The sequence below is a fragment of the Takifugu flavidus genome, chromosome 12 (genome assembly GCF_003711565.1).
Source record: "Takifugu flavidus isolate HTHZ2018 chromosome 12, ASM371156v2, whole genome shotgun sequence".
In the NCBI taxonomy this organism is placed as follows: Eukaryota; Metazoa; Chordata; class Actinopteri; order Tetraodontiformes; family Tetraodontidae; genus Takifugu; species Takifugu flavidus.
This window is the reverse complement of record NC_079531.1, coordinates 5,067,957-5,094,791: the sequence shown is the minus strand read 5'-3', so window position 1 is coordinate 5,094,791 and position 26,835 is coordinate 5,067,957. Positions and strand designations below refer to the sequence as shown.

Below are 26,835 nucleotides of genomic sequence, written 5' to 3'. Positions count from 1 at the left end.
CACTTTAGCGCTAAGAATTCAAGCCTATGGGCAGGGTACTTGGCTTGGCTGCGGCTGAGAGATTTGCTTGCGAAGGCCACTGGTCTCACTCTCTCCTCACCGGCCGGAACTTGGGATAAAACTGCACCCAACCCATCCATAGATGCATCCGTGGAGAGGATAAATGGTTGGCTAAAATCTGGGTGAGCCAGCACCACACAGCCCAGGAGTGCAGCCTTGAGCGCCTCAAATGCCTTCTCACAGGTAGGTGTCCAATCTTGGGGTGTTAATTTGTGGTAAGTCCCTGCTTTCCCGCGATTCTGACCCTTAATCTTTCTCTTCTGGCCTGCTGTAAGTGCATAAAGCGGCTTTGCAATACAAGAACAAGCAGGGATGAAGTGTTGGTAAAACAGAGCCATACCAAGGAAGGATCTCACTTTCTGCTGAAATGGCGTGCAGCCATCAGGATCCATTAGGTCTTCTCTCTGGAAGTTGGTAATGACCTTTATCTTTTCTTGGTCAACAGAAACACCTTCAGCATCCACTACATGACCCAGGAACCTTACAGATCGTCGCAGGAAGTGACACTTTTTTTGAGCAAGCTTCAAGTTGTTGGCTCGCAGACGACTGAAAACCAGCTCCAACCTTGCCAGTGCCCCTTCCTCCGAGGGGGCAAACACCAGCAGGTCGTCCAGATAGCATAGAAGACTGGAGAAGTTCAGATCACCGAAAATGCTGAGCATCATTCTCATAAAGGATGCTGGACCTTGCACAGACCTTGGGGCAGGCGGTTATACTCATAAAGGCCCAAAGGGGTGGTAAAAGCTGTAAAATGCCTGTCAGACTCATGGAGGGGAATGTTATAAAATCCTGATGTCAGGTCCATGGTACTGAACAGGGCGTTGCCACCAAGGGCGGCAAGACAGTCCGCTTGATGGGGTTGAGGGTGAGCATCCTTCACAGTCTTTGCATTGAGCCAGCGGAAGTCAGTACATATTCTCAGGTCACCAGACTTCTTCCAGACCATCACTAAGGGTGAGGCGTATTCACTGGTGGACTTACTGATAATGCCTTTCATCTCCATGTCCGAAAGCACTTCGCGTAACTGTTGGTAGTGTGCTGGTGGCACCCTGCGATAGGGCAGCCGAAACGGGCGGTCGTCGGAGAGGTGGATACGGTGGACAAAATCCTTTGCCTCACCACAGTCCAGCTTGTCCCTAGAAAATACATCCTGATAGGACAACACAAGCTCAGCCAGTTTTCTCCTCCATTCACTGGAAACCTCACAACTGTCAATGTCACCGTCACCTAAACTAAAGTCCTTCAGCAGTCTCATCGGATCCTGTACCTGCTGTGGCGGGGCAGGGGGACCCTCTGACAGTCCCGGCTGGGTCTTGCACAGGCCCTGTGAAAAAGCCAAATCCTCTGCAGCAACACATGGGAATAGATCAGCAAGTTTGGTATTAGAGCGCAGTGTCACAGCCTCATTGGTGGGATTGAGAACCTTCAAAGGGAACTGTTCACAGCCTGGATCTGCATTACTAGCTAACACAAGTTCCCAATACTTTGGGTCAGATTTCATCTGCTGAATGATAGGCCGGAGGACATTGCTCCCAATGATCAGTTCATCTTTCTGTCCAGGCACTAGGAACGTTGGCACCTTAAACCTCAACCCATAAATTTCAATGTTCAAAACATAGATGCATCTTGGTTGTGTGAGAAGGCCACCACAACCCACAAGGACCACACTCTCTGGGACAGGCACAGGGTTAAGAACAATACCATTTCCCCTTAGCCTCCACTCCGCTTCCTCGCTTAATGTGCAAGACATGCTACCTGAATCAAGCATCCCCCTCAGTGTGACCTGGTCACCAATCAGGACGGGTGTATAAAACAGCTCAGTAGCCTCTTCAACCCTCTGTGACCCCACTAAGATCACAGTCTTATCGTCACTTAATTTTTCACAGCAATTTGTATACACAGAGCATACATCAGGTTCATTGGTGAGGGTGTTGTCTGCGTTGCCCATGATACCCCTCTCATCACATGGGCTGACTAGTTTAAACCAGCGCTGGAGGGAACAGGGGCGGACGTCTGTGCGTGCTGAGCAGTCTGTGTGCAGTTACGTTTCATGTGTCCAGAGCCAAAACAGTTGAGACACAATTTAAACAGTCTACAGTGTGCGTGGGTTGTGTGATCACTAGATCCACAGACTTTGCATGCGGCATGCTGAAGGCTCTGATGGCTTTGTGGACAGCCAGGACGCTGCTGATATCCACGGTGAGAGATGCAGTGCACAGAGACAGGGCTCTACCAAACATGTCGGCCATCTGCTGAACTGCAGGTTCAGTAGACTGAGAACTGGAGACAGGCGGTGTTGATGGAGCAGACGTGTGTGGTTGATGTTGGCCGGATGGAGTGCTTGTCAGCTGAGGCTGGCCAGGGACATCAATGATTTGGAGAGGAGGCATGGGGAGACATGAACCATCAGTCACTGAGGAAGCTGCACCACTAAGGTGGGGTTGCCAGGTATGGCTAACAGCATACGGGTTAGGGACAGCTACACTCATGGCATGTTGAGAATGAACCACGGCCCTTCTGACCCTACTAACGTGACTGTCTAAGCGACTCTGCACCTCAGTCACAGTCCAATCTTCAGGAGGCTTGAGTTTGAATGACAAGGCAAAGGTGAGGTCAGGACAGTGAGAAATGAACATCATGACAACTTCCACACTGGGGTCTTCCACCTGCCTGCCTCACCTGCGAAGGCACTCATCAGCTGCATCAATGGCCTTGTTTAGGCGAATCCAATAATCCATAGCACCCTCACCTACTCTTGGCACCGTGTTGTAGAAGTCCCTCATCGGCAGATTGGAACACGGCAGCTCACCGAAATTGTGCTTCAGGACTTCGAACACAGCATCAATCAACTCATCACCACATAAGTCATGGCGGCAGCGTAGTGACACTTTTACCACATCCATAGCTTTGCCACTTAGTCTCGACAGTAAAAGGTTAAACTTTCCGTTAGGTGTGTCATAGTTCTGCTGGGACAGATAACATCTCATCATGTCCACCCATTCTTGAACAGAGAACACATCTGTCGGGTCACCCTTGAAATAGGGAGGTGCTTTGGTATCAGACTGGACAACCACCTTGAGCTGGGATGTATCAACATGGCTGGAAGGCTGGCTATGTGTGAGATGTGACTGGGTGAGTGTAGGCTGGTGCATAGCATGGAAGTTAGCAGTAATATTCTCACCAATTTGTTGTGCTAAACCTGTAATCATAGCGCTAAGCGCCTCTGTAGTAATGACCTGAGTAGGTGGAGACTGGACATCAACAGGAGTTGAGCTAGCAGCAGGGACTAACGGTGGGTTCATGTTTAACTGGTCAACAGTACAGTCAAAGTTACAGGGGGCTACTGGCCTCCCCCTCCCAAATGTAAAACATGACTGACCCCTCCCCAAACCAAAAGTGCCACCACATTACATACCACCATCTTATGTAGCTCAGACATAATACGAGACACAAATGGGGGGCTAAAATAGCCCAAAAGGAACAGTGTGAAAATAAATGACTGAATGAAAATGCTAAGGCAGGCCCAATCACTTTGTAATAAGCCCCAAAATGGATAACATGAACAACATACGTGTAATCAGTGTAATAAACATGTAGTCAGAAGAAGAAAAAAAAAAGAAAAAAAAAAGATGACCCACTGACGATCAAAAACAGTACAGTTCACTCCATACGGACCGGCTGTCAGTACGTGAGACACCTGTGAGTCAGCGACCAGGGCACCGCGGCGTAGCCTCACGGAGAATCCCGCGACGGTACACAGCGGGCGCAGCCAGAGTCCGGACGGGTCGAATGGCACCAAGTTTAACTGGTGGAACTCTGCGTTGTGTTTTAATGAGACTCTCGTGTCCAGGATTCTCTTTTTATTCTGACAGCAACAAATAAAAATACGAATAAACAGTTAACAGCCCGCTTCAGTTCCTAGACACACACAAGGCGGGAAGACGTACATTAGCGAAACTCGTCATGGCAAGTAAGCTAACGGTCGAAACTGTTTAAACTTCATATTTAAGTGCTGGTATGTTCTACTGTATTTATAACATGAATAAACAAACACATTAAACAATCAATTAGAATACATAAATGTATGAACAGAGGACCAAACGTAACTAATCCGAATTGATGTGATGGAAAATGAGATACCCACCTCTCCCACAAGAGTATATTGCAAAAGGGGAGAGGCGGAAGGATCACCATCACTTTTATAGGGGACACCACAGAAGAAGAAATGCAGGACACCGGAAATTCTGTATAGACCATATTTTGTGTAATTAAAAGCCCCATAACATATTATGACACAAAGGCCCTGTTACACTAAGATGAAATACAAATCTATATAGCAAGACACAATGTACCAAGCCTCAGTTTAACTTGGTAGTATTAAGTTAAAGCCCTCCGTGTTTGATTTTAAAGAATTTGTCGCGAAGAACGTAATTCTGACGACGGTGATAATTATTTGATGCGAAATGTCGCCATCTGCTGGTTGGATGACAACTTAAACTGACCGCAATTGAGTAGAAAAGAACAAATTGAGTGTGGCAAAAACTCCAGCTGTGAATGACGCCCCGCCGCTACACGTGACTCTTTTTAAGATAAGAGCTGATTCCGTCTGTTCATTCTCAGTCCGATGTTGAGCTTGAATTCGCCAGCTGACACCGAACCCGACGTTTAACCGATGGCGACGTCTACCGCCGCCTTACCTCCTTCGTGGAAGGACTGTTTTCTCATCAAGTTGATGCGCAACTTTCCGCCGGTTGGTTTCAAGCAAGAATTCAAAGAACTGTTCAGACTGGCCGCACCTGCCGTGAGTAAGATTGATAAATTCAAACATAAAATCCTCGACTTTCCTGCTGACAGTGACACGAGTTGAAGGTGTAATACAAGAACTGAAAAAAGCATCTAATTTCACCATTCTTCCAACAGCATACAACTACTGATAATGCTTCATATCCCATCAGCATTCCTCTTTCAATTACACTAACAAACCAACACAAACACACAGGAACATATTTGTACAATAAAGAACTTTATTTTATAGCTATGAATCTTGTGTTTCAAGAAATTCACATATACTGTAAACAAATTAAAGTGCAGAGATGTGTGCAGCACAAATTTAATTTTGACCAACAGTAAAAAATTCTGTTATTTTTCAAACTTTAAATTCTGGTTCTTCAAGCTTGCGTACGCCCCCTTGAGTTAAGGCAGAGTGCTGCCTGAATCACCTGCTGACTTCTCTGCACTTTATTATGTGATCAGCAGGAATAGTTCTCACACATGCATAAAAGACTGCAGAAAGTCATGGTGTATAACAACTATTTCTGTAAAGTTCACATTAGCGATATGCTGAGGAACAAAAACTGGCACATGACATGCAACCCAGTTAGGATTGGATCATGCTGACTGCATGATTTACACATGTACATACCATGATTTACACATGTACATACCATGATTTATTCATGTATGCACCATGATTTATTCATGTACACTTTCTTTTTTCTTTTTTTGGCCAGACCGCACATCACTGAGGTGTAATGTGCTATGGGTGTGATCAACTCGTAAATCTAAAAACACAACACGCCAGATAAAGGAGATGGCATTTCCCTCCCCCATGCTTTGGTACATATTTGTACTACTTTAACATTAAAACACACGGAACAGTTATTATAACTGACTGTCCCGAGGCGTTTGCCTACCTTTGTGCGTGTCGATTAAGACTGTGGTGGATTCAGCTGTAAAATCAAAAGTCATAAATGATGTTAGAGGTGGTGATGTCAACTTAGTTTGGGAGTAGGGGCACCAGGGTCACCATTGGTAACCATTGGCAACGCTAAAGGTCACCAGAGAGCCTTCTCCAGAGCCTATGTGCCTGAATGAGTCAGCAGACTGACCAACAAAGTGATATTATGGTATCAATATGATGTAGCAAATGTGCCACTTCTTAAAAAATTGGAACAGGACAACCAATAAACTGCTCCCTATCTGCTCCTGCCACTGATAACTTGTTCGCCTCCCCACAGACTATTGCCGAGCTCATGAGTTTGTCATTGGGATTGGTCAGCACTGTGTTCTGTGGCCACCTGGGGAGGGTGGAACTGGCGTCGGTGTCTTTGGCCATATCAGTGAGTAGAACCAAGGCATCAGGGATAAGTTGGTGTTTTCTGTCAGGTTGTGTTGATGCATGTACGGGTTTTATTCTGTATTGGCAGGTAATCAATGTCACGGGTATATCGGTTGGCTTCGGTCTGTCGTCGGCCTGCGACACGTTGATATCTCAGGTAGGGTTTCAAACCGAAGTCTAAAAAGCTTCCCCGGGTTTCTGAAACAATGGAACCGCTGTGGTTTCAGACGTTCGGGAGCCGCAACGTGCAGAGGGTGGGCACCATTCTGCAGCGGGGCGTGCTCATCCTCCTGCTGGCCTGTTGCCCCTGCTGGGCCATCCTCGTCAACACAGAGGTCATTCTGCTGGCAGTCAGACAAGAACCGGAGGTGGCCAGGTCAGTTGCCGCGGCAACGCGTCCTTTCTTTCTTAAATGCATTTCCCCCCTGTGTTGATGATGTTCTCCTCAGGATGGCTCAGTTGTACGTGAAGATCTTCATGCCGGCGCTTCCTGTGAGTACAGTCAAATGTCTGAGTACTGATATTCCCTGTGTGGACTGTCCTACAGGTGCTTTACTGCGGCTCTTTTCCCCATCTTTACTCCAGGCTACTTTCATGTATTCTTTGCAAACAAAGTATCTGCAAAACCAGGTAACTGGGACTATTAACGGGCAAATAGATCAACCAAGGAGCAAATACTCTGCTGCTGATTTTAATACCGTGCATCAGCTTCAAGAGTAACAGCGTTTCCCTTTCTCAGGGCATCATTTGGCCTGAGGTCATCACAGGACTTGTGGTGAACCTCATCAATGCTCTCCTCAACTACATTTTCATATTCCTATTAAACATGGGCTTGGCGTGAGTATCTGCAGGTTCACTCGCAGCACCGCAATTCGACTCACCTGGCTGATCTTTGGTAAAAAAAATTTGCAGGGGTTCCGCCATCGCCAATTCCCTCTCCCAGGCGTCGCTGGCTACGATCCTGTATTGTTACATTATTTGGAAGGGTCTTCACAAGGCCACCTGGGCAGGTGAGCATGCAGATTCACCAGGGAATGTGGGTGATGATGATTAAAGAGTCACAAAGTCTGGATTTATTGACCCCCCTCCCACCCAGGCTGGTCCAAAGCTTGCCTCCAGGACTGGGGCTCCTACATCAACTTGGCCATCTCCAGTATGGCCACGATCTGCATTGAGTGGTGGACCCTTGAGATTGGGGGCTTTCTGGCAGGTACCCTCCTCCCCCCATGTCCTCTTTGTGTTTTTAAAAAGATGCCTGCATGAAATGACGCCTCTCTTATCACCAACAGGGATCATAAACGAGGTGGAACTTGGAGCTCAGTCGGTCATATTTCAACTATCCAACATAGCCATCGTGGTAATTTCCCCTCGTGCGAGTTTTTCCTGTGCCACAGGCAGTAACAGGCAGGCTTTAACGCTCCAGTCTCATCAGTTTCCTTCAGGTTTCAGCATTGCCGGCAACATCCGAGTGGGAAACTCATTGGGGGCAAAAAACACCGAGCAGGCCAGGCTGTCGGCGAAATCTGCCACGCTGTGTGCTGGTGGGTGCGCTTCACAATGGGCCATGGCCGTTCGTTCGTCAGTGCGGGAGCTTCATTTCTTCATTTTATTCTACTTTCTGCCTCAGTCTCAATCTCCATATGTTTGGCGACAGTCATCGGGGCCTCCAAGGACTACATCGCTTACTTGTTTACAAATGACGAGTGAGTACAGCCCCCCCGACAGTGCGCTCTGGAGATGATTAAAGCTGAGTTTTAGCATTCTTCCTCCCCCCAGGCAAATCGTTAAAAGGGCTGCCGATGTCGCCAGTTTATACCCTCCCTTTATCATCTTCGATGCCATATCGGTGAGTGACCAGATAACGGCAGTTATTTTTAGAATATTTGTTGTTTCCGTCGAGGCCAACAGCATCTCTCTGATGCTTGTGTGGCCAGGCCACCGTTGGGGGCATCATGAGAGGAGCAGGTAAACAGAAAGTTGGAGCCATTTGCAACATTTTGGGATATTACGGACTTGGTTTACCCATGGGGACGTCACTGATGTTTGCAGCCAAGTTGGGAATCACGGGTGAGATGGTTTTTTTTTAACCCTTGTGTCCCCGAGTCGACTCCCCCCACAAACGTCCTCTGCGTCTCCTCCAGGGTTGTGGATAGGTTTGCTCACCTGCATGTTCCTGCAGACCTCCTTTCTGATGTCCTATATGTTGAGGCTGAACTGGAAGAAAATTACAGAAGAGGTTAGTTTGGGAAAATTGAGAACATGTTTTTTAAAAAAATGGAATTTAAAAGTAAGACACTTTCTTCCAGGCTCAGATCAGAGTGGGAAACGTCACAGAACCAAGTAAGAAAATCTGAACGACTAAAGCTGTTTCATGCTTATCAGGGGTCACTTACAAAGTACAAATTAATTATATCTTTGTTTTAAATAAAAAAAGCTCACAATATTTATAATTTTGCTTCAAAAAAGTGATGTCATCCAAAGTGGATGACTCTGAAGACTCGCAGGATCTGGATGAGACTGAAGAAGCAGCATTGATGCCAAACCGGGAGCAGATGTCCCACAGGTCTCTGGTCCTGCGGAGGGGCTGGTTCTGGTTTTAATGCTCTTCATCCTGGCTTTTGGGATCATTTTAAACCTGATCATAATGAACCTCATTACCTGAAGATGGAGAGTGCTTTGATGGTCTTGAATGAGGCACATCCCACCAAATCTTGGTCTCTGGCAACATGGGGAAAAAAACAGTCTCCTCGTCTGACAAGGACATGAGAGAGTCCACCACCACAGAATCAGCCCTGTGGTGGCCAAGTGTCATATGTCCACCCCGAGTCACTGCCATGCCACCATGGCAATTTGTGTTCCCAAATGTAACTTGTTGAATAAATGTGAAACTTAATAATAATTAAATAAAGCTGCCATGGTAGAATTGAGACATTGTAACCATCAGGCTCGGTTATTTTGCCATAAATTATCTCTGGAATGTAGAGAATATCATCAATTACATTCAAATCATGCATTATACAAGGAACATAAACTAAACAGCCGGTTGGTTCCACTCCTGTGATTCCATACACCGGCCTATAGAGGGAGCAAGACATCCGTTTATTGTCTGGAGCCTGCAGGAGGCAGGAAAGTGTGTTGATTCTGGACGAAAAAAGGAGGGAAAACATTGGCCAATGGGAAATTGGGTGGTGTGCTTTTGCTTTCACATTACATTGGTGTATCTATTTCCCTGCCTTCATCAGTGGAAACAGGCATTTCAGGCGCAGTTGTCAGGCCTTTTTACTTACACTGAAACAAAGAGATATGCAGTCAATGCACATATACAGTAGTCTTGTCGGTAATATAAAAACCTCAGGACCTCTGACAAACCAGGAGTGTCCCAGAGACAACTCTGTCCTCTAGTGGCCCAACCAGAGACCTGACTTGAACCGGACTGACCGCCATCCCAACAAAGCAAGAACATGTTGCTGTGTGTGCTGTAAAGTGGTCAGATTTAATGCATTTCCTTACAGGCAACATTGATGTTGCTCAGATTGCTGCAACATGGGGTGAGCTTGCTTCCCTTTTAAAGCCTGTTATGCAACACATTTTCATATGTTAATGCACTGTTAGTTCAGAACTGTGGGCAGACGTTTTCGATGGACAAGAAAGCTCCAACCTCAGTCTTTATAATTGCTTTAATCATTAGGAAACATATAGAGAACCCCATAGGTTATGGTGTAGTCCTTATTATTTTAAAAGTGACATTGTGCTTAAGATGAAATAAAAATCTATATATAGCAAGACACAATGTACCAAGCCTCAGTTTAAGTTGGTAGTATTAAGTTAAAGTCTTCCGTGTTTGATTTTAAAGAATTTGTCGTGAAGAACGTGGTTCTAACGAGTCATAATTATTTGATGTGAAATGTCCCCATCTGCTGGTTGGATTACAACTTACACTGACCGCAACTTGGTTTGATTTGGTTTTTTGTTTGGTTTTGTTTTTTTAAACTCCAGCTGTGAATGATTATTCTTTTTAAGGGTTAATAAAGGGATTCAGTTATTTCGCGTCCTTATGGTTACACAAACAACATATTTCGCTGTGACTCAAACTGTTTGACGCCCCGCCACCCCACGTGACTGTTGTTAAGGTAAGAGGTGATTCTGTCTGTTCATTCTCAGTCCGACGTTGAGCTTGAAGTCGTCAGCTGGACACGGAACCCGACGTTTAACCGATGGCGACTTATTCCACCGCCTTACCAACTTCGTGGAAGGACTGTTTTCTCATCAAGTTGATGCGCAACTTTCTGCCGGTTGGTTTCAAGCAAGAATTCAAAGAACTGTTCAGACTGGCCACACCAGCCGTGAGTAAAATTGATAAGTTCAAACATGAAATCCTCGACTTTCCTGCTGACAGTGACACGAGTTGGAGTTGTAAAGTGCTATGGGTGCAATCAACTCGTAAATCTAAAAATACAATAGGCCAGATAAAGGAGATGGCATTTCCCTCCCCCATGCTTTTGTACTCCTTTAACATTAAAACGCTTCGAACATTTATTATAACTGACTGTCCCGAGGCGTTTGCCAACCTTTGCTTGTGTTGATGAAGATTGTGGATGATTCAGCTGTAAAATCAAGTCATAAATGATGTTAGAGGTGGTGATGTCAACTAAGTTTGGGAGTAGGGGCACCAGGGTCACCATTTGTAACCATTTGCAACGCTAAAGGTCGCCAGAGAGCCTTCTCCAGAGCCTATGTGCCTGAATGAGTCAGCAGACTGACCAACAAAGTGACATTATGGTATCAATATGATGTAGCAAATGTGCCAGTTCTTAGAAAATTGCAACAGGACAACCAATAAACTGCTCCCTATCTGCTCCTGCCACTGATAACTTGTTCGCCTCCCCACAGACTATTGGCCAGCTCATGAGTTTGTCATTGGGATTGGTCAGCACCGTGTTCTGTGGCCACCTGGGGAGGGTGGAACTGGCGTCGGTGTCTTTGGCCATATCAGTGAGTAGAACCAAGGCACCAGGGATAAGTTGGTGTTTTCTGTCAGGTTGTGTTCATGCACGTACGGGTTTTATTCTGTATTGGCAGGTAATCAATGTCACGGGTATATCGGTTGGCTTCGGTCTGTCATCGGCCTGCGACACGTTGATATCTCAGGTAGGGTTTCAAACCGAAGTCTAAAAAGCTTCCCCGGGTTTCCGAAACAAGGAACCGCTGTGGTTTCAGACGTTTGGGAGCTGTAACTTGCAGAGGGTGGGCACCATTCTGCAGCGGGGCGTGCTCATCCTCCTGCTGGCCTGTTGCCCCTGCTGGGCCATCCTCGTCAACACAGAGGTCATTCTGCTGGCGGTCAAACAAGAACCGGAGGTGGCCAGGTCAGTTGCCGCGGCAACGTGTCCTTTCTTTCATAAATGCATTTCCCCCCTGTGTTAATGATGTTCTCCTCAGGATGGCTCAGTTGTACGTGAAGATCTTCATGCCGGCGCTTCCTGTGAGTACAGTCAAATGTCTGAGTACTGATATTCCCTGTGTGGACTGTCCTACAGGTGCTTTACTGCTGCTCTTTTCCCCATCTTTACACCAGGCTACTTTCATGTATTCTTTGCAAACAAAGTACCTGCAAAACCAGGTAACTGGGACTATTAACGGACAAATAGATCAACCAAGGAGCAAATACTCTGCTGTTGATTTTAATACCGTGCATCAGCTTCAAGAGTAACAGCGTTTCCCTTTCTCAGGGCATCATTTGGCCTGAGGTCATCACAGGACTTGTGGTGAACCTCATCAATGCTCTCCTCAACTACATTTTCATATTCCTGTTAAACATGGGCTTGGAGTGAGTATCTGCAGGTTCACTCGCAGCACCGCGGTTCAACTCACCTGGCCGATCTTTGGTAAATTGTGTTTTGCAGGGGTTCTGCCATCGCCAACGCCCTCTCCCAGGCGTCGCTGGCTATGATCCTCTATTGTTACATTATTTGGAAGGGTCTTCACAAGGCCACCTGGGCAGGTGAGCATGCAGATTCACCAGGGAATGTGGGCGATGATGACTGAAGAGTCACAAAGTCTGGATTGATTGACCCCCCCCCCCACCCAGGCTGGTCCAAAGCTTGCCTCCAGGACTGGGGCTCCTACATCAACTTGGCCATCTCTAGTATGGCCATGATGTGCGTCGAGTCGTGGACCTATGAGATTGGGGGCTTTCTGGCAGGTACCCCTCCTCCCCCCATGTCCTCTTTGTGTTTTTAAAAAGATGCCTGCATGAAATGACACCTCTCTTATCACCAACAGGGATCATAAACGAGGTGGAACTTGGAGCTCAGTCGGTCATATTTCAACTAGCCAACATAGCCATCGTGGTAATTTTCCCTCGTGTGAGTTTTTCCTGTGCCACAGGCAGTAACAGGCAGGCTTTAACGCTCCAGTCTCATCAGTTTCCTTCAGGTTTCAGCATTGCCGGCAACATCCGAGTGGGAAACTCATTGGGGGCCAAAAACACCGAGCAGGCCAGGCTGTTGGCGAAATCTGCCACGCTGTGTGCTGGTGGGTGCGCTTCACAATGGGCCATGGCGGTTCGTTCGTCAGTGCGGGAGCTTCATTTCTACATTTTATTCTACTTTCTGCCTCAGTCTCAATCTCCATATGTTTGGCGACAGTCATCGGGGCCTCCAAGGACTACATCGCTTACTTGTTTACAAATGACGAGTGAGTACAGCCCCCCCGACGGTGCGCTCTGGAGATGATTAAAGATGAGTTTTAGCATTCTTCCTTCCCCCAGGCAAATCAGGAAAAGGTTGCTGAGGTCGTCAGTTTTTACCCTCCCTTTATCATCTTCGATGCCATATCGGTGAGCGACCAGATAACGGCAGTTATTTTTAGAATATTTGTTGTGTCTGTCGAGGCCAACAGCATCTCTCTGATGCTTGTGTGGCCAGGCCACCGTTGGGGGCATCATGAGAGGAGCAGGTAAACAGAAAGTTGGAGCCATTTGCAACATTTTGGGATATTACGGACTTGGTTTACCCATGGGGACGTCACTGATGTTTGCAGCCAAGTTGGGAATCACGGGTGAGATGTTTTTTTTAACCCTTGTGTCCCCGAGTTGACTCCCCCCACAAACGTCCTCTGCGTCTCCTCCAGGGTTGTGGATAGGTTTGCTCACCTGCATGTTCCTGCAGACCTCCTTTCTGATGTCCTATATGTTGAGGCTGAACTGGAAGAAAATTACAGAAGAGGTTAGTTTGGGAAAATTGAGAATATGTTTTTTTTAATGGAATTTAAAAGTAAGACACTTTCTTCCAGGCTCAGATCAGAGTGGGAAACGTCACAGAACCAAGTAAGAAAATCTGAACGACTAAAGCTGTTTCATGCTTATCAGGGGTCACTTACAAAGTACAAATTAATTATTTCTTTGTTTTAAAGAAAAAAAGAGCACACCGTTTATAATTTTACTTCAAAGTGATGTTTATACTTCCAAAGTGGATGACTCTGAAGACTCGCAGGATCTGGATGAGACTGAAGAAGCAGCAGTGATGCCAAACCAGGAGCAGATGTCCCACAGGTCTCTGGTCCTGCGGAGGGGCCTGGTTCTGGCTTTAATGCTCTTCATCCTGGCTTTTGGGATCATTTTAAACCTGATCATAATGAACCTCATTACCTGAAGATGGAGAGTGCTTTGATGGTCTTGAATGAGGCACATCCCACCAAATCTTGGAGTCTGGCAACATGGGGGAAAAAAACAGTCTCCTCATCTGACAAGGACATGAGAGAGTCCACCACCACAGAATCAGCCCTGTGGTGGCCAAGTGTCATATGTCCACCCCGAGTCACTGCAATGCCACCATGACAATTTGTGTTCCCGGCAATTTGTGTTCCCAAATGTAACTTGTTGAATGAATGTGAAACTTAATAATAATTAAATAAAGCTGCCATGGGGAATTGAGACATTGTAACCATCAGGCTCAGTTATTTTGCCATAAATTATCTCTGGAATGTAGAGAATATCATCAATTACATTCAAATCATGCATTATGCAAGGAGCATGAACTAAACAGCCGGTTGGTTCCACTCCTGTGATTCCCCACACCGACCTATAGAGGGAGCAAGACTTCCGTTTATTGTCTGGAGCCTGCAGGAGGCAGGAAAGTGTTGATGCTGGACGAAAAAAGGAAGGAAAACTTTGGCCATTGGGAAATTGGGTGATGTGCTTTTGCTTTCACATTACATTGCTGTATCTATTTCCCTGCCTTTATCAGTGGAAACAGGCATTTCAGGCGCAGTTGTCGGGCCTTTTTACTTACACTGAAACAAAGAGATATGCAGTCAATGCACATATAGTCTTGTCAGTAATATAAAAACCTCAGGACCTCTGACAAACCAGGAGTGTCCCAGAGACAACTCTGTCCTCTAGTGGCCCAACCAGAGACCTTGTGGCAGAAGACTGGAGGCTGTGATGGCAGCCAAAGCCGAGTTCAGGATCTGAATGTGTATGTCAACCCAATATTCCGTTTTTTTCTGAGGTAGTACAATTATTTTTGCAGAAAGGACAGTAAAGATGAAAATTCCAGCACTGCAAAACCTTTAAATGTCACCAATTACCAGCTAAGACCAGGTGAATGATGAGCTTTAAAGTTGACGCACATGCTGACAATAAACAAGATTTGATTCTCAGATCTAAAACAAACTTTTTTGGCATTGAAAAAGAGAAAATTTCCCAAAAGTGGCATAAAATAAGCAATTAAATTAAAAAGGACCGCAGCATGCTTTTCACAAATATTGTTGTTGTCTCTTAATGACACAAACTTTCTCTGTTAAGAATGCACTGAATATTAGCCCTGTGCTACTCTGGCTAATGATTATGTGCAGCCATAATAAGACATGCTAGGAAATGTATTTCTTTTCATTTAAAATACAATAAATAATTCATGCAGCCGAAGGAGTTTTTATTGGAGTTTTACTGAAAAAACAAACTGAAAAAAAGCAGGCGGAGCATCGACGACAGTCAGGCTTGTTTTACAGGGACGTGCCTCAGCATTAATGAGACCACCCCGGCAGGACTGACAGAGTGTCGGTCTCACGATGATGATGCCCCGCTGATGGATCACTCCTCCCAGCAGGTTCGCCATCTTCAGCCAACATTAAAAAAACATGTGACAGAGGGCACCAGTGAGAGACAGGACATTGGAACTAATTATTACAGGTGGGATCATAATAAAATACCATTTGGGCAGAGGCAAGAATTTATGAATCCACCATTAAAGACTCTGTGGCACTTCATGTGTAAATATTCACCCACCCTCAGGGTGTCCAAATAACTCTTTAAGAAGCCTCCAGCTAATCCAAAATGCTTAATTCCTGTAATGGTGTCTCTTCATTGGCTGCCCGTTAAATTTAGAATAATTTTTAAAACCCTTCTTTTGACCTACAAGATCCTCAGAGCCTAGCTCCATCCTACCTGGAGGAGCTAGTGATACCTTACCAGCCCAATAGATCACTCCGCTCTCAGAATGCTGGTCTACTTGTGGTTCCCAGAGTTTCTAGGGGTAGAATGGGGGGCCGAGCATTTAGCTACCAGGCCCCCCTGCTATGGAACCAGCTCCCTGTCCAGTTACGGGAGGCTGACTCCATCGCTACTTTTAAGATTAGGCTTAAAACCTACCTCTTTGAAAAAGCTTATTGTTACTAATTCTGTCGTTCCAGTTACTATTATAGACAGACAAATTATCATACTAATGATAATCGTTAGGTTAATATCTTAGCTGTGCTGTTATAGGCCAAGGCTGCCGGGGTCCAGAAACATAACATGATGACCTGACAGGCCTCTGTCACCCCACTGGGTCATGGTCATGGTATCATGGTCATGGTCATGGTCATGGTCATGGTCTCGTCTCGTCTCGTCTCGTCTCGTCTCGTCTCGTCTCGTCTCGTCTCGGTCTCGTCTCGTCTCGTCTCGTCTCGTCTCTCTCCTCTCCTCTCCTCTCCTATCCCTCCTCCCTCTCTCCTCTCCTCTCCTCTCCTCTCCTCTCCTCTCTCTCCCTCTCTCTCTCTCTCTCTCTCTCTGTCCTCTCGTCTCTCTCTCTATCCAGCCGGCCATCAGCAGGAGGGTCCCCCTATATGAGCCTGGTCCTGCTCAAGGTTTCTTCCTGTTAAAGGGGAGTTTTTCCTTGCCACTGTTGCTTGTCTGGGGTTAGGCCCTGGGATTCAGGAAAGCGCCTAGAAACAATTTTGACGCTATATAAATAAAGATTGATTGATAGATTGAGAAGGGTCCTAAGGGTTACATAACAAGGCCTATACATTATTTCTGACTGCAGTTAAACATTTATCAAACCAAGCAGCTTTATATCAATCGTTCCCTTCATCATCCCGTCACTTCAGGCAATGTTTTGCATCCCCCGTTTGGACAGATCCGGAGAGAAATTGGCCCACGAAATGCATCATTTCTGGCAAAGGCACCGGGAAACGCAGGCCGACCCAGCAGCGTGGCAGTGACCCGGACGATCCCTGGGTGTGTTTCATATTATGTTTGGAAACGATTGGAGAGGCAGCGTTTAGAATTCTGCTGTTCTGGTTGCAGAGATCAATAGAAAACCTCTTTTTAGTGTCCCGCGATAGATGTAATGCACCATTACGCAGACAAAACTGTCCACAAAAACAACTACAACTTACATTCCCAAGATTTGTTGTTTGGTTTCTTGTGTCTGTCCTCAGCAGTGATGCAGGTGGCCTTGTCTGAGCTTCACCCACAGCCTGAAAACATTCAAAAATAGAACAGCTCCTTCTTCACTTACCAATATGCCGACAGGGAGTTTTCCAAAGTTTCCTCAGCAGTTGAAATAAAACCTTCTGTCTTCCAGTTGAGCTTTTTTTTAGAGATGACGATGATGAGGAGGAGGCGGGGTGGGGTCGTCCTGAGAAGCAGTCCCGACCGAAGGGGAAAGCAGCATTCTCTGACAACATAATATTATTTTATTATACCTGAATGCAGCATTGTTGCTATGGGAAACAGGTGACTCATCAAAAACTCCCAGTTCCCCAATAAACATGAAAATAAGGCTCAGTCTGAATCCGATGAGGTAATATGCAGTTACATTAACCTCAGCCTGTATCTCCTGTTGGTGACACCCAGGAAGATGCCCTTGCACACGCACAGGAGCATCAGGAATGCGACATATTTGACAACCTGTTTTGGGAAACATACGACGCACATGCAGAGAAAATGGAATCAAAGAAAATGGAATCAAAGGAGACCTGGCGTGGTCACAACATTGGACACCGATCCGATGACCTGCCTGTGAGAAAATGAGAAGTGCCTGTTTGCATCCAATGGTCCATCTTTACTTTTCAGCATTTTGCATAGAAAATAAATAAAACAGCACCCCCTGCTGGATGGTTAATTAAGAACGAAATCACGGCCGACTAATTTCTGACAGAGTACCAGTTCAATCAAAAGGGTTAGGAGGCACTGAGCCTTCTGGGCTACCATACGCTGTTAATTTCTGTGGCATAAATAATTAAATAAACAGGATGGGAATCTGCTGCCTCCCCAAGTTGGTGCGTGACGCGTCTTCCACCAAGTAAAAGCAGGCAGCAGAGAGATGTTGGCTGGCGCAGTCATTTTTATCATTTTTAGTCTCCATCGTTACTTACATAACACCCAGATCCGTTTGTGGCAACTTCTGCTACGACTGCCAGGGTGGCAGGGTACATCTAACATTAACCCCCCCAGTCTGAGAAGATGCCAGGGTTGACACCATTTCTATGCCTCCTTTTGGAATTTGCACAATTCATAATCGAAAAGCTTCAACAAAGTTCAGCACCTGGTTCTGCAGATAAAACACCTGAAGGTCACAAAGGAAGAGACAGTAACAGTTTGTGTAATTAGCGGGTTGATAAGTGCAACGACTTACTTTAATAGCTGGGGAAATGCTCTAATGTACAACTGGGCCCTTCTGAAGTCCAAGAAATGGATAGTTCTGGGTCGCACGTTGAAAGTGGAAACTGGACAGAGATTTATTTTTTGTCTGGAGGAAAAGACCTCAGGATCCTTGCCCAGGTATAATAGGGTGGCCTCAGAGTTAATGAGCAGGGTAGGAGGAGCATGAGCAGGATGATGACGCCATGCTGGAGGATCATTCCCACCCTCTGCAAGACTTGCCTGCCGAATGTCTGTGTGGTAAACCCAGGGCATGTCGGATTGGGGGGGGGGGGGGGGTGATGGCAAGGGTGCGTGTTTCATAAACCTGTAGTAGCGCACGCTAGTCCCAAACCATAACCTGTGGATGCAGCTGTGACCTTAAGGACCTAAAGAAGACATGAGGCATCGTTGTGACCATGATTGGCAGCAGGTAACTGCAAATTTACAGCAGCAGCTGGATGTTCAAACATCTGTGCACGTACAGCTGCTCATATGTTGCTCATCGACCTGGCTGCAACCACCCCGCCGGCCAGGCGCTGGCCCGGAAGGACCGATTTCTGATTTCTGCTTCAGACACAAAGTCGATGCCTCCTGACATTTTAAGGAAAACCCGTTTGCCATCAGGTTATCGAAGGCAGAGCGCAGGTCTACCAGAGGGACCGTCATCCTCAGGATGTGCAGATCCAGACCCTGCCCCCCCTGCCTGCGTCGTGACTGCAGATTTAGAGTATTTGTTCACTTTCTTTTTGGAAATTCAATTCTATACAGGAAAAATGCAGCCAGGCTGCAGCAGTGAAGGGTTGAGAGGGTTCCTTTATCTTTTATTCCTTCATTTAGCCTGGTAAAAACCAAGATTAACACGACACCATATTAAAAAAAAAAAGCTTAAATAAACAAGGTTCTCCAGTTATGGTTGCTGCTGTCAGGGAGAGGAACACATCTAAATATAAAACACATTTTCAGCAGTCATGCAAGGCTGCTTTTCAATTTCAGGTTCTATGTCTACTTCATCTGAGTTTTTTTTTTTTAATTTTATTTATTTTTGCTCCATTAACCATGAATGCCACTAAGCTATAGGGGATGGTACATTAGGTCAATGTCATCCTCATGCACGGCAGATTGCGCACAAATTTAATCAACAGGATTGCACCTACAAATTCATCGTGTTGATTCGCTCTTTCACCAAAACCCTGCCAAGGTAGAGCGTTGTAGAAAACATCACGTCCCGCTGGCGCCCTGAGAAAAAGGCACGCTCGTAAGACCCCTGTAAGCCTCCAGCTCCTTGATAGATTTGCAGCCAGGCACTGAAACGGTTATCCTTTAGCTCGTTAGCTAAACGCTAATTAGAAAAGTTAAAAAATCCTGGGCTATCCCCACGGTCCCTGGGTCTTTTATATAGATTCCATGAGGCATGACATGAACTCTCCTCGCCAGAGATGCCGCCTGGGGCAAGGGTTGTGACACCTCTCTGATGACAACCATGCGTTTCCACTCACACTGCCACTGTATGAGATTCCATTTTCACCTCGCTTTACGTCGCCTTCAGCAATCTAGCTGTCGGAGCGAGCTCCACAGTTGCCACGTGTGGCTGTGCCATTGATCTTTAACTGTCATTTGCTATTTTCTCTTACAATACTTATTTTCGCTGTGTCTGCAGTGTCATTGCCCGTCAAATACCTGATGTTCTGGTTTTATTGAAGATCTAAAATGTCCTAATATTGATCATGCAATCCATGGTTTACACAAGCCAACACCTAAATTACTTTGGGTTTATTTTGGCACTGGCACCCTTTTTCTTCTCCCAGTCAATGTCGTCCTGCACACAAATAAAGCAGCATTCATCAAAGCATTAATTGAAACATCCAGCTCACCACTGCACAGTTTGGTCTTTAGCTTTGTATCAGCAAGGCGCTTTCCTCTCAAGTCACCTCAGAGGCGCTGTCATTTATTCCTCATTATTGGAGATGAAGAGGAAAACTGCATTAGCTATCCAGCTAAGGTTGTAGAAAGTGATTATCCCTGAGACATCTGCAGTGAAAACAGTAATTTACAGCGCACTACCTTGTCAAAAAGTTTATTGCCACAGCAGGGAAAGCTCCAGCTCAGTCACATAAAGGGCAAAACTGACTCAACGCGTTTGCTCATGATTAATCTCAGGGTTTATGGCATTCAGTTGAATATTATTTGAAAGGCAGTGAATTTAAACACTTTGACATCTGGAAAGGCTGTTTAGAGAGAGAGAGAGAGAGAGAGAGAGAATTTAGCTGACTATAAACCATTCACCATTCATATTAGCTTTCTTTTGAATGCTGTACGAGCATATCTCAACAGCACACCAACAACATGCTAAAGTTCCTGAACCAGTCGGGCCTTTAAATTGAGTTAAACATTAGCGCCTTTGGTTCATTCTGAGGAACGTGAAAATACAGAACTTGTCGCATCTGATGATGCTTTTGTAATGAGATGAGGCTCCACCATCCAACCTTCTGAGTTTCTGCATAATTACTTGCTTGGCTGCAAGCCCCCCTGTCCCTCCTTGCAAGCATTCCAAGGCAGCATGTCGCCGAGTCCATCCATTTTTCCCAAATCTGAATGCAGAGGATGTTTCTAGTGAAATGGGATTTGGTGCACATCCGTTCGACCGAGCTTTCAGCCAACGCACATCTTTTTATTCCTGCTAAGGAGCGCATTTTCCATACTTTGATCAGGCTGCTTTATTCCAGCATAAGAAGCTGTGCTGTGACCCTATATAGAAACACACACACACACACACACACACACACACACACAGAAGAAATGACTCAGGTTTCTCTTCATTATGATGTAATTACAACTGTCCAGAAGCAAAAAGAGGGTTAATATTTGGGTGGTGGGATATCTACAATGGAAATAAACGGGAATTGCACCATTCGATGCAGAGAAACAGCTCTTCCTTTCTGTTCCTTGATGGACATTCCTTTCAAATGGGAATACATTCATCTTTGAAATCCGCATACAGATTACAGAGTAAATAAATTCATGCTGCAGACAATGAGGCAGATTTGCTGGCGCTGCAGCCGAGCACAGCTGGAGGTCAAGTGTGAAATTGCAGTTTGGTAGCCGACTTGTGCTGGACTGCAGAGTAGAAACTACGTGACCCCCCCCCCAGACAAGGTCAATTCATTTCCTGTGTGAGAGGTATTCCACCAGAGTCCATAATTCATAATATAGATGTAACGCTTGAGTAGGAAGGGAGAGTTTACATTGAATTCAAGGAAAAACATCACATCAGGCTACTGTTTAGAGGAAAAGAAAGAAGAGGAAGACTTTTTCAACCGTCAAACATCTTTATTTAAGCAATAATGATAGTCGGACTGAGTCCAGTAACCATGACAACAGCTTCATCATCACATCAGTGTTTTTTTTCTTTTCTTGGCGTAAAAGGTCCAGTGCCAAATGATCACAAAAAAATAACAAAAAGGAACCCACAACTTACAGTCTTACTCCACAAGTCATGGGGGAGGTTACTAAATGGCAAAAAAGGCTGACATTGACGTCATGATGTGGTCAATACATTGATTATTAGAGTTCATTGTATTTACAGTTACTGTGTCACCGACTCGCTCTGTAAATATGACGTCAAACCCGGAGGAAACGTTGGCCCTTTAAATTCACAGACACCTGGATAACTGATGAGAACTTCAAAAACCGGTCTTAATTTGACTCCACACAGGTTTGAATTTGCATCGTTTACGAACTTAGACGGACCACAGACACGAAACGTAGATCACATCCTGAACATGCACACCACAACCACCGTTCCATCGCTGCTCACCAGCTAGTGATGGCGTTGCACGCCGACGAGATCCACTCCGCGATTTTGTCACCATTAGCGGACAAAAAAGGTTATTGTGCATCGCACAGATTAATCATTACGTAGGAGTTAATGGGAACCATTCTTTCATTGTCTGCATAACAATGAAAAGGTGTCAACAATTTACGTGAAAAATTTACGTGATTACGTGAAATTTAAATCATTTCCGTGTTGTTTGTTACATAGATGCAGTTTCCTAATGATGCTAATTGCTGCACAGCCATTACAAAGGGAGCGCTATTGGGAATCTTGCATAATTTAAATAGCTAATCTTGCGACGCTCTCTGCTATGCAGCCCCATTGACAATATTCCAAAGATTTCAAAGATTTTTCTCTCCCGGCGTGTATAAAAATCTCAGCTAAGCAATCTTCTGACGACACTGCTGAAGTTCAAACGTATAAAAATACACTCGTTTGAGAAAAGCCGGCAGTAGTGAGCTACAGTGAGAACGTGCAGGTTCATTATCACTGGCTTCCCTGCGTTCTCTGACTCCCATCTTCAATGCTCTGCACCTGATAGCGCTGTACCGAGACACACTTACACATACATGCGCGTAAACAATTCCCAAGACGCCCCAAAGCAAAGTTTTGACGGGATAAAATGCACTTTGTGATGAAGTAACAATAGTAACGCAACACTTTGGTCAAAAAATGTGTATCGACAGAAACACAAAGAGGAACCATTTAAGGCCAAAAACCAACATTTTAACAGGTCAAACAACTCAAATTTCAAAAACGTACACTGAAAATATTTAATTTTACAATATATCCTCATACAAAAATATCAAACACAGCGTGAGACTCGGCCTCGAGTGCGGGACATAGCCGGATTTTGTCGCAAACCTTTTCGCTCAATTGCAGCTGCGGTCAAGAGACGCAGTGGCGTCCCGTTCAGTCAACCGGCCTCCGGAACGATACTGTGCAAGCTACTACAAAGCAACTAAACTAATGTTGTCAACAGCGACAATCACGTGATCTCATTTCAGGTTCTGATCACTTTTCCCCTGGATGGGTCCGTCGAGCTGTCAACAGTTTTTGGTCAAACCGACATTTTCCTATAAACCACTTGTGTTTCATCCTGTAATAGTTACATTTACAGACAAGCAGCAATGTTGCATAATCTGCAAAAAAAAAATCTAGAAATACTATAATATAGAAATATAGTGCAAAGTCACCTCCGGAGCCGGGTCGAGTCCGTGGATCATTGGTATGAGGTGGCCGTCCGCAGCCAGGTTCTGCCTAATCGATTATGTTTGAGAAGAAGACAGAAGCCAGGGCCTGGCGAAGATGCGTCTGATAGCAGCAATGAAATGGACGTGGAGGTGTTTACCGTTCGCTTACCGTTCCCGGCATTTATGAGCTTGTTCGGATTTAAATATCGAACTTTTGTCTCCTTGGAAAAGGGGCAACGCATGTTGAGTATTTACATGAACTCAGGCTTGTTGTCACGTTTTCTGGTGTTGGTCTGTACTTAAATGGGGATTATCTGAGGTACATTCCTTCCTTTGTACAGTTGTCAAATTCACCGGCAAAGACAAAAGAAAAAAACAAATCCCTGACATTGTCTGGATGTTTCAGGCACAAAGTCTGAGGGACATCGTTTAGTGAGCAGGTCACAAAAATGGACAAGCGGGAGGCAAAGCTGTGGGAATGACCAATGGTGGACCCGGTGTGCAGGTACAGCAGGTAGAGGTGACACTGTTGAATGACAAAGGTAAATCACAGCGTGAAGACGCATCGTTCCGGGTTAAAGACTTAAAAAAAACCTCTCTATAAAACCCAAACTGAATTTCACATGATTTCACAAACACCAAAGTTCACTTCACAGGTGAACAGCTTGCAAAATCGGCGTAAAACCTACCGAGGGGTTTTTGACACCTCAAAAGTGTCACCAATCTGGAAAATGAGCACACATTGGTGTCGTATCCTCCATTTTGTGCCGTGAAATATTAAATTTCATGCAAAAGTGGGAAAAGGCTACTTCCAAAAGGGATAGTATTCGGCAGATGTGGGGTCACGCAAACAGAGAGCCCACTGCCACATTCCTTGATTTGTAAATTTAAAGAAACAGAGCTCACCTTGAACCTGGACATTGAGGCCCTTCTCTTATCTCCTTTTTCTCTTATCAACCATTCCTCTTCCCTGTCAGGGAGTGGTGTCTCCCCGGAGCATGGAGGCCCGACCCCATGTAACCTGTCCGCCGCCGCCAGCTCCTCCTCCGCTTCTTGTTCCCTGACCACCGTGATCCTTGTCGGACTCTGGCTGGCTTTGGGCGCGCTCGGGCTTGGGGTTGGGCGTGCACGGCGGGTCTGGCTGCTGCACTGACATGGTCCTTCTCAGGTGGGTGCGCTTACAAAGGAAGTCGGACTTTGCTGAGAGACCGAAGGAACCTTTCCTCAGGACCATGCGGACGGAGGGGGACTTCTTGGGTCTGGCTCGGTGTCCAAACTGAAGCGTGGAGAGGTGCGCTGCATAGCCATCGCTCAGAAACTAAATGTATGGTGGAGAGAAAGCCAAAGAGCAGCGAGAAGTAGAACATTCACAGCAAAAGTCAGAAGATATCAGGTGAAAACCAAAATCAGATGGAGACCAAACTACCTGGCACTGGTTCTGGTACTTCTTCGACGGCCTGCCAACAATGTAAATCTGTGAGGGGCTGAGGCCCAGCATGTTGTAAACAGAGATGTCCTTCATGGAGCCATAAGCTGAGATGATCTTGATATGGCACTGCTCAAAGGGGAAAAGGTCACGAGTCAGAAGGCAAAAACCTGCCCGGTCAGCGTCAGAGCATTCAGATTGGGAAGTACCTCCTGGATGAGGTTTCTAAGGAAGATGGTCTTCTGTCGCAGGGGATCGTGGACCAAGCCTTCAGAGAAGAAGATCATCCCGTGGGGGAAGTTGTGCTGTGAGAGCCAGGAAACAACGCGCTGCTTCTGCATATCCGGGCGACCGGTGATGTAAATGATCAGGTATCCCAGGTCCTGCCAGTGTCTGCGCACGCACAGCTGAGGTGAGAACCGCCTCGCGCTTTGAACTCAGACGCACAAATTCAAACGCCGACGACACTTGCCTGACCACGTCGACGGCGCCGGGGCGGACCTTGGGGTCGCTGCCCATGATTGACACGCTGGCGGCAAAGGAGCCATCAATGCTGAAGACCACGCACTCCATCGCCCGCGGCAGCACAGTCAGGTAGGCTTCCGCGCTCGTCTGATCCCCCCTTGGAAAAGAAAGAGTTAAAAAAAGAATCGCATTCGCTTTGCCTCCTTCGGGAACCCTTAATTCACACAAGGTCATTCTAATATAAGCAGAAAGTTAAAAAAAATAGGAAACCGAACGGGGGGGGGGGAGTCATGCTGATGGACAAAGATGAATTGCACTAGTTTTGTATATATATAGGAAAGTACACTATAGCCCTGACCTTAAATAAAACTCTATCTTTCTTAGGATTTCTTCAAGCAGCACTCCATATCTGATCTTATGTGACATTTTCGTGCACACGGCTTCTTACTTGACCACCATCTTAATTGGATAGACCCCGAGGCCCAGCTTTTTGCTCTTGGGTATGGTGTACGCCACTCTGCCGCTGCTGTTGGTCATCTCTGTGTCAAAGTGCACCCAGTGGCCAGACTGAGGCTGTGTCATTAGGAAGATGTCCACCTGGAGGAGGAAGGAAGGGTCAGAGGTCAAGGCAAGAGCACACGCGTGGTGCCTAATTAGACCCAAGCTCCTCACCTTTTCTCCAGTCAGCGTGACCATGTCTAATGGGCCGTACATGAAGCGGCCAACCAGAGTTTGAGGACCATCCTCGGTAGCGATGGCGTCGTTCACTCTGTGGTTGGCAGTGACGTTCTGCAATATATTACACTTTTTAGAAAGAATCTCGACCGCTTTAGTCACATCGGAATTCATCCTTCCAGGTTGTTGTTTTAGGATCCTTTTCTTTTCTCCTTGCCTTTCTGGAGAAGGCTGCGCTGAGCTTTTTTCCATGAAGATTGACGTTAGCACTCGTGGACAATCTGAACAGATATCGCCACCTGCTGTGATTGTCATTGAACTCTTTATTCACATATGCTGCCGTTTTAAGAGGGGGGGGCAACGGTTAATTTGCCACCATAAGCCTTCACTTCCTGACCTAGCAGGGCAGCCATGCACAGCGTACAGACACACCCACATGACTCGAGGAGGAGCGGTTGGAGTTGGATGTGTGGCTCGTTTTCACAGAGACAGTCAAGCAGACGCTCTCCTCCAGTCGTAAGTGAAAACAGCCATTGGCTCAAACCGCTTAAAGGTGACAAGCTGAGGAGCGACAGTGTGAAGCAGCGTGCACAGCGTTGGGCCCCCTGCCGTTGTGAAATGGACCTCTTACAGGCTGAAGAAGATGAGAAACAGACGCCAAATGAGAATCCCGTGTTGTTTTATATCCCAAATATGGACACAACAGGTGAAGCCACGCTCGCACATGCGGGACAGCAAAATAATGAATGTGCGGGTAAGAATAAGACGTAAGAGGAGAGTCCCCGGTGGTGCCTCGAGCCACTTACCCCCACAGGGCTGAAGAGGACTGCAGTAACTAAGCTGCCATAGTTCGGTTGTGGCTCATGCGGGGGAGTGGACGCTCTGGTGAGGCACGGGTCATTGTTTGATCACAGTCGACACGTTGAAGTGTCCTCAAACCCCTACTTGCTCCCGGAGCTGTGTCTGGAATATCTTGGTGCATGATTTTGAGTGATTGGTTATTTCCCCAGACGAGTAGGTGGCAGGTTGGACGTTCAGATGTTTGATATGAGAGTGAAAGGGCAAATGCCGACTTGTAATGCAAAGTGGTCCGAGATAACCAGAAAGGGTTACATGAACAACAATAATGATGGCAGCGCACCGTAAAACACTGAATAG

The 26,835-nt window shown here is 46.0% G+C and overlaps 2 protein-coding genes and 1 pseudogene across 12 annotated transcripts in view; 2 read left to right on the top strand and 1 right to left on the bottom strand.

The window, feature by feature from the left end:
- The first annotated feature begins 4,577 nt into the window (after positions 1-4,577).
- On the top strand, positions 4,578-9,105 carry LOC130534541 (multidrug and toxin extrusion protein 1-like). 4 transcript variants are annotated; one of them, XM_057048738.1, is made up of 17 exons: positions 4,579-4,861; positions 6,078-6,179; positions 6,267-6,335; positions 6,406-6,554; positions 6,628-6,670; positions 6,764-6,808; positions 6,918-7,015; positions 7,091-7,188; positions 7,275-7,388; positions 7,468-7,535; positions 7,611-7,719; positions 7,806-7,881; positions 7,955-8,024; positions 8,113-8,245; positions 8,320-8,414; positions 8,485-8,518; positions 8,660-9,105. In XM_057048738.1, the coding sequence occupies exons 1-17, from the start codon at positions 4,733-4,735 to the stop codon at positions 8,776-8,778; spliced, it is 1,551 nt and encodes a 516-aa protein (XP_056904718.1). In that variant the 5' UTR covers positions 4,579-4,732; the 3' UTR covers positions 8,779-9,105. The 4 variants fall into 4 exon arrangements, with proteins under 4 accessions (XP_056904720.1, XP_056904718.1, XP_056904717.1 ...); XM_057048737.1 differs by having other exon boundaries at positions 8,645-9,105; XM_057048739.1 differs by lacking the exon at positions 4,579-4,861 and adding an exon at positions 5,093-5,676 and having other exon boundaries at positions 8,645-9,105.
- A 1,119-nt stretch (positions 9,106-10,224) lies between these two features.
- Positions 10,225-14,121, top strand: LOC130534540 (multidrug and toxin extrusion protein 1-like; annotated as a pseudogene).
- Positions 14,122-21,392: 7,271 nt separating this feature from the next.
- Positions 21,393-26,835, bottom strand: part of pitpnm3 (PITPNM family member 3) — a 48,282-nt gene continuing 42,839 nt past the window's right edge. For all 8 annotated transcript variants that reach the window (XM_057049272.1, XM_057049271.1, XM_057049273.1 and 5 more), the window contains 7 exons: positions 25,675-25,791; positions 25,451-25,599; positions 25,010-25,159; positions 24,747-24,930; positions 24,538-24,666; positions 24,018-24,429; positions 21,393-23,637 (listed from right to left, as the gene is read on the bottom strand). In XM_057049272.1, coding sequence (XP_056905252.1) covers positions 24,085-24,429; positions 24,538-24,666; positions 24,747-24,930; positions 25,010-25,159; positions 25,451-25,599; positions 25,675-25,791 — 1,074 coding nt within the window. In that variant the 3' untranslated portion in view covers positions 21,393-23,637; positions 24,018-24,084. The remainder of the gene's footprint in view (positions 23,638-24,017; positions 24,430-24,537; positions 24,667-24,746; positions 24,931-25,009; positions 25,160-25,450; positions 25,600-25,674; positions 25,792-26,835) is intronic.

Excerpts from the sequence above, each read along its gene's own strand:
- LOC130534541 (XM_057048737.1), top strand. The coding sequence starts at position 4,733 with ATGGCGACGTCTACCGCCGCCTTACCTCCTTCGTGGAAGGACTGTTTT. Across the intron at positions 4,862-6,077 it reads TCAGACTGGCCGCACCTGCC|ACTATTGCCGAGCTCATGAG; the intron begins GTGAGTAAGATT and ends GCCTCCCCACAG. Across the intron at positions 7,536-7,610 it reads TATCCAACATAGCCATCGTG|TTTCCTTCAGGTTTCAGCAT; the intron begins GTAATTTCCCCT and ends CAGTCTCATCAG.